This window comes from Salminus brasiliensis, chromosome 15 (assembly GCF_030463535.1).
Source record: "Salminus brasiliensis chromosome 15, fSalBra1.hap2, whole genome shotgun sequence".
Lineage (NCBI taxonomy): Eukaryota > Metazoa > Chordata > Actinopteri > Characiformes > Bryconidae > Salminus > Salminus brasiliensis.
Genome location: NC_132892.1, coordinates 36,437,817 through 36,445,316, shown reverse-complemented (window position 1 = coordinate 36,445,316; position 7,500 = coordinate 36,437,817). Strand labels below are relative to the sequence as shown.

General features: G+C 46.4%; 1 protein-coding gene across 2 annotated transcripts in view; it reads left to right on the top strand.

The window, feature by feature from the left end:
- The window catches only part of LOC140535735 (acyl-CoA dehydrogenase family member 11-like), a 42,427-nt gene extending 36,631 nt beyond the window's left edge, over nucleotides 1-5,796 (top strand). For both annotated transcript variants that reach the window (XM_072657196.1, XM_072657197.1), the window contains exon 14: nucleotides 5,698-5,796. In XM_072657196.1, the coding sequence (XP_072513297.1) occupies nucleotides 5,698-5,762 (65 nt within the window). In that variant the 3' untranslated portion in view covers nucleotides 5,763-5,796. The remainder of the gene's footprint in view (nucleotides 1-5,697) is intronic.
- The last annotated feature ends 1,704 nt before the right edge of the window (nucleotides 5,797-7,500 follow it).

The window sequence follows — 7,500 nt, the reverse complement described above, 5'->3', positions numbered from 1 at the left end:
TCTATAATGCTCTATAATGATCATATGATCCACACGCTCATTCTGACAGACTGTAATACACTACAGGAAGAGTAGGGGGCGCTCTATAATGCTCATATGATCCACACGCTCATTCTGACAGACTGTAATACACTACAGGAAGCGTAGGGGGCGCTCTATAATGCTCTATAATGATCATATGATCCACACGCTCATTCTGACAGACTGTAATACACTACAGGAAGCGTAGGGGGCGCTCTATAATGCTCTATAATGATCATATGATCCACACGCTCATTCTGACAGACTGTAATACACTACAGGAAGCGTAGGGGGCGCTCTATAATGCTCTATAATGTTCATATGATCCACACGCTCATTCTGACAGACTGTAATACACTACAGGAAGCGTAGGGGGGCGCCCTATAATGCTCTATAATGATCATATGATCCACACACTCATTCTGACAGACTGTAATACACTACAGGAAGCGTAGGGGGCGCTCTATAATGCTCTATAATGATCATATGATTCACACGCTCATTCTGACAGACTGTAATACACTACAGGAAGCGTAGGGGGCGCTCTATAATGCTCTATAATGTTCATATGATCCACACGCTCATTCTGACAGACTGTAATACACTACAGGAAGCGTAGGGGGCGCTCTATAATGCTCTATAATGTTCATATGATCCACACACTCATTCTGACAGACTGTAATACACTACAGGAAGCGTAGGGGGCGCTCCATAATGCTCTATAATGTTCATATGATCCACACACTCATTCTGACAGACTGTAATACACTACAGGAAGCGTTGGGGCGCTCTATAATGCTCTATAATGTTCATATGATCCACACGCTCATTCTGACAGACTGTAATACACTACAGGAAGTGTAGGGGGCGCTCTATAATGCTCTATAATGATCATATGATCCACACACTCATTCTGACAGACTGTAATACACTACAGGAAGCGTAGGGGGCGCTCTATAATGTTCTATAATGATCATATGATCCACACGCTCATTCTGACAGACTGTAATACACTACAGGAAGCGTAGGGGGCGCTCTATAATGCTCTATAATGATCATATGATCCACACGCTCATGCTGACAGACTGTAAAACACTACAGGAAGCGTAGGGGGCGCTCTATAATGCTCTATAATGTTCATATGATCCACACGCTCACTCTGACAGACTGTAATACACTACAGGAAGCGTAGGGGGCGCTCTATAATGCTCTATAATGTTCATATGATCCACACACTCATTCTGACAGACTGTAATACACTACAGGAAGCGTAGGGAGCGCTCTATAATGCTCTATAATGATCATATGATCCACACGCTCATTCTGACAGACTGTAATACACTACAGGAAGCGTAGGGGGCGCTCTATAATGCTCTATAATGTTCATATGATCCACACGCTCATTCTGACAGACTGTAATACACTACAGGAAGCGTAGGGGGCGCTCTATAATGCTCATATGATCCACACGCTCATTCTGACAGACTGTAAAACACTACAGGAAGCGTAGGGGGCGCTCTATAATGCTCTATAATGATCATATGATCCACACGCTCATTCTGACAGACTGTAATACACTACAGGAAGCGTAGGGGGCGCTCTATAATGCTGTATAATGATCATATGATCCACACGCTCATTCTGACAGACTGTAATACACTACAGGAAGCGTAGGGGGCGCTCTATAATGCTCTATAATGTTCATATGATCCACACGCTCATTCTGACAGACTGTAATACACTACAGGAAGTGTAGGGGGCGCTCTATAATGCTCTATAATGATCATATGATCCACACGCTCATTCTGACAGACTGTAAAACACTACAGGAAGCGTAGGGGGCGCTCCATAATGCTCTATAATGTTCATATGATCCACACACTCATTCTGACAGACTGTAATACACTACAGGAAGCGTAGGGGCGCTCTATAATGTTCTATAATGATCATATGATCCACACGCTCATTCTGACAGACTGTAATACACTACAGGAAGCGTAGGGGGCGCTCTATAATGCTCTATAATGCTCATATGATCCACACGCTCATTCTGACAGACTGTAATACACTACAGGAAGCGTAGGGGGCGCTCTATAATGCTCTATAATGATCATATGATCCACACGCTCATTCTGACAGACTGTAATACACTACAGGAAGCATAGGGGGCGCTCTATAATGATCATATGATCCACACGCTCATTCTGACAGACTGTAATACACTACAGGAAGCGTAGGGGGCGCTCTATACTGCTCTATAATGTTTATATGATCCACACGCTCATTCTGACAGACTGTAATACACTACAGGAAGCGTAGGGGGCGCTTTATAATGCTCTATAATGTTCATATGATCCACACGCTCATTCTGACAGACTGTAATACACTACAGGAAGAGTAGGGGGCGCTCTATAATGCTCATATGATCCACACGCTCATTCTGACAGACTGTAATACACTACAGGAAGCGTAGGGGTGCGCTCTATAATGCTCTATAATGATCATATGATCCACACGCTCATTCTGACAGACTGTAATACACTACAGGAAGCGTAGGGGGCGCTCTATAATGCTCTATAATGTTCATATGATCCACACGCTCATTCTGACAGACTGTAATACACTACAGGAAGCGTAGGGGGCGCCCTATAATGCTCTATAATGATCATATGATCCACACACTCATTCTGACAGACTGTAATACACTACAGGAAGCGTAGGGGGCGCTCTATAATGCTCTATAATGATCATATGATCCACACGCTCATTTCTGACAGACTGTAATACACTACAGGAAGCGTAGGGGGCGCTCTATAATGCTCTATAATGTTCATATGATCCACACGCTCATTCTGACAGACTGTAATACACTACAGGAAGCGTAGGGGGGCGCTCTATAATGCTCTATAATGTCATATGATCCACACACTCATTCTGACAGACTGTAATACACTACAGGAAGGCGTAGGGGGCGCTCCATAATGCTCTATAATGTTCATATGATCCACACACTCATTCTGACAGACTGTAATACACTACAGGAAGCGTAGGGGCGCTCTATAATGTTCTATAATGATCATATGATCCACACGCTCATTCTGACAGACTGTAATACACTACAGGAAGCGTAGGGGGCGCTCTATAATGCTCTATAATGATCATATGATCCACCACGCTCATGCTGACAGACTGTAAAACACTACAGGAAGCGTAGGGGGCGCTCTATAATGCTCTTAATGTTCATATGATCCCACACGCTCACTCTGACAGACTGTAATACACTACAGGAAGCGTAGGGGGCGCTCTATAATGCTCATATGATCCACACGCTCATTCTGACAGACTGTAAAACACTACAGGAAGCGTAGGGGGCGCTCTATAATGCTCTATAATGATCATATGATCCACACGCTCATTCTGACAGACTGTAATACACTACAGGAAGCGTAGGGGGCGCTCTATAATGCTGTATAATGATCATATGATCCACACGCTCATTCTGACAGACTGTAATACACTACAGGAAGTGTAGGGGGCGCTCTATAATGCTCTATAATGCTCATATGATTCCACACGCTCATTCTGACAGACTGTAATACACTACAGGAAGCGTAGGGGGCGCTCTATAATGGCTCTATAATGTTCAAATGATCCACACGTCTCATTCTTGATCGACTGTAATAAACTACAGGAAGCGTAGGGGGGCGCTCTATAATGCTCTATAATGATCATATGATCCACCACGCTCATTCTGACAGACTGTAATACACTACAGGAAGAGTAGGGGGCGCTCTATAATGCTCATATGATCCACACGCTCATTCTGACAGACTGTAAAACACTACAGGAAGCGTAGGGGGCGCTCTATAATGCTCTATAATGATCATATGATCCACACACTCGTTCTGACAGACTGTAATACACTACAGGAAGCGTAGGGGGGCGCTCTATAATGCTCCCATAATGATCATATGATCCACACGCTCATTCTGACAGACTGGTAATACACTACAGGAAGCGTAGGGGGCGCTCTATAATGCTCTATAATGTTCATATGATCCACACGCTCATTCTGACAGACTGTAATACACTACAGGAAGCGTAGGGGGCACTCCATAATGCTCTATAATGTTCATATGATCCACACGCTCATGCTGACAGACTGTAATATACTACAGGAAGCGTAGGGTGGCGCTCTATAATGTTCATAATGATCCACACGCTAATGGCTGATAGACTGTAATACACTACAGGAAGCGTAGGGGGCGCTCCATAATGCTCTATAATGTTCATATGATCCACACACTCATTCTGACAGACTGTAATACACTACAGGAAGCATAGGGGGCGCTCTATAATGCTCCTATAAATGTTCATATGATCCACACGCTCATGCTGACAGACTGTAATATGCTACAGGAAGCGTAGGGGGCGCTCTATAATGTTCATATGATCCACACGCTCATTCTGACAGACTGTAATACACCTACAGGAAGCGTAGGGGGCGCTCTATAATTGCTCTATAATGATCATATGATCCACACGCTCATTCTGACAGACTGTAGTACACTACAGGAAGCGTAGGGGGCGCTCTATAATGCTCTATAATGTTCATATGATCCACACGCTCATTCTGACCAGACTGTAATACACTACAGGAAGCGTAGGGGGCGCCTCTATAATGCTCTATAATGATCATATGATCCACACGCTCATTCTGACAGACTGTAATACACTACAGGAAGCGTAGGGGGGCGCTCTATAATGCTCTATAATGATCATATGATCCACACGCTCATGCTGACAGACTGTAAAAACACTACAGGAAGTGTAGGGGGGCGCTCTATAATGCTCTATAATGTTCAAATGATCCACACGCTCATTCTGATCGACTGTAATAAACTACAGGAAGCGTAGGGGGCGCTCTATAATGCTCTATAATGTTCATATGATCCACACGCTCATTCTGACAGACTGTAATACACTACAGGAAGCGTAGGGGGTGGGGGCGCTCCATAATGCTCTATAATGCTCATATGATCCACACACTCACTCTGACAGACTGTAATACACTACAGGAAGCGTAGGGGCGCTCTATAATGCTCTATAATGTTCATATGATCCACACGCTCATTCTGACAGACTGTAATACACTACAGGAAGCGTAGGGGGCGCTCTATAAATGCCTCTATAATGATCATATGATCCACACGCTCATTCTGACAGACTGTAATACACTACAGGAAGCGTAGGTGGGCGCTCTATAATGCTTTATAATGTTCATATGATCCACACGCTCATTCTGACAGACTGTAATACACTACAGGAAGCTTCTATAACGAACCCACAGTAGCAGGCGAGGTGTAGTTCAGTTATCAGCGCTGGTGTTGAGTTGGGAGCCTGGTGTGTTGGAGCAGGTGTAGTGGGTGTGTTGGAGCAGGTGTAGTGGGTGTGTTGGAGCAGAGCTGTGAGTCCGTCAGGTTCTGATGAGATTCTGATGACAGAAACACACTGGCTGTATTAAACCCAGCCCACAGATAATGTTTCAGAAGTTGGGGTAAAACAGTGTGGAAATAACGCCTCCAGCTGGATGTTGACATACTGAGAAATATTCCCCCCTCTCTCTCTCTCTCTGTGTGTGTGTGTGTGTGTGTGTGTGTGTGTGTGTGTGTGTAGGAGTGTTGTTAGTAGATCATGCGTCGTGGGAAGGAGCTTCAGACACTGATGTCTACGCTGCTTGAGGTAAAGTGTGTGTGTGTGTGTGTGTGTGTGTGTGCGTGCATGCCGCTGCGGTAATGCGGTAATGGCTGTATTAATGAGGCATCGGCGTGTCCCAGCAGATCAATACATGTAAAACAATAAACATTATGAACACAGATCAATAGACTTAAACACCACGGCTGATGAAAGGGCAGGTACTTTCATTCCACCACCCAGAGCACAATCACACACACTACTACACACACACACTACAAACGCACACAAATAACACACACACACTACACACACACACTACACAAACACACTACACAAACACACTACACACAGCACACACTACACAAACACACTACAAAACAGTCTAGAACTGACTACAACTGAAAGCTTGCAGACTTCATACTTACCACCGATACGGCATCACCACGCTTCACCTCCGATACGACATCACCACGCTTCACCTCCGATACGACATCACCACGCTTCACCTCCGATACGACATCACAGCGCTTCACCTCCGATACGACAATCACCACGCTTCACCTCCGATACGACATCACCACGCTTCACCTCCGATACGACATCACCACGCTTCACCTCCGATACATCACCCACGCTTCACCTCCGATACGACATCACAGCGCCTCACCTCCGATACAACATCACCACGCTTCACCTCCGATACATCACCACGCTTCACCTCCGATACGACATCACAGCGCCTCACCTCCGATACAACATCACCACGCTTCACCTCCGATACATCACCACGCTTCACCTCCGATACGACATCACCACGCTTCACCTCCGATACGACATCACCACGCTTCACCTCCGATACGACATCACCACGCTTCACCTCCGATACGACATCACACAGCGCCTCACCTCCGATACGACATCACAGCGCCTCACCTCCGATACGACATCACCACGCTTCACCTCCGATACGACATCACCACGCTTCACCGCCGATACGGCATCACCACGCTTCACCTCCGATAAAACATCACAGCGCCTCACCTCCGATACAACATCACCACGCCTCACCTCCGATACGACATCACCACGCTTCACCTCCGATACGACAATCACCACGCTTCACCTCCGATACGACATCACCACGCTTCACCTCCGATACGACATCACCAACGCTTCACCTCCGATACATCACCACGCTTCACCTCCGATATGACATCACCACGCTTCACCTCCGATACATCACCACGCTTCACCCTCCGATATGACATCACCACGCTTCACCTCCGATACGACATCACCACGCTTCACCTCCGATACGACATCACCACGCTTCACCTCCGATACGACATCACCACGCTTCACCTCCGATACATCACCACGCTTCACCTCCGATATGACATCACCAAAACGCTTCACCTCCGATACGACATCACCACGCTTCACCTCCGATACGACATCACCACGCTTCACCTCCGATACGACATCACCACGCTTCACCTCCGATACATCACCACGCTTCACCGCCGATACTGACATCACCACGCTTCACCGCCGATACGACATCACCACGCTTCACCGCCGATACGACATCACCACGCTTCACCTCCGATACGACATCACGCTTCACCTCCGATACATCACAGCGCCTCACCTCCGATACAACATCACCACGCTTCACCTCCGATACGACATCACCACGCTTCACCTCCGATACGACATCACCACCGCTTCACCTCCGATACATCACCACGCTTCACCTCCGATACGACATCACAGCGCCTA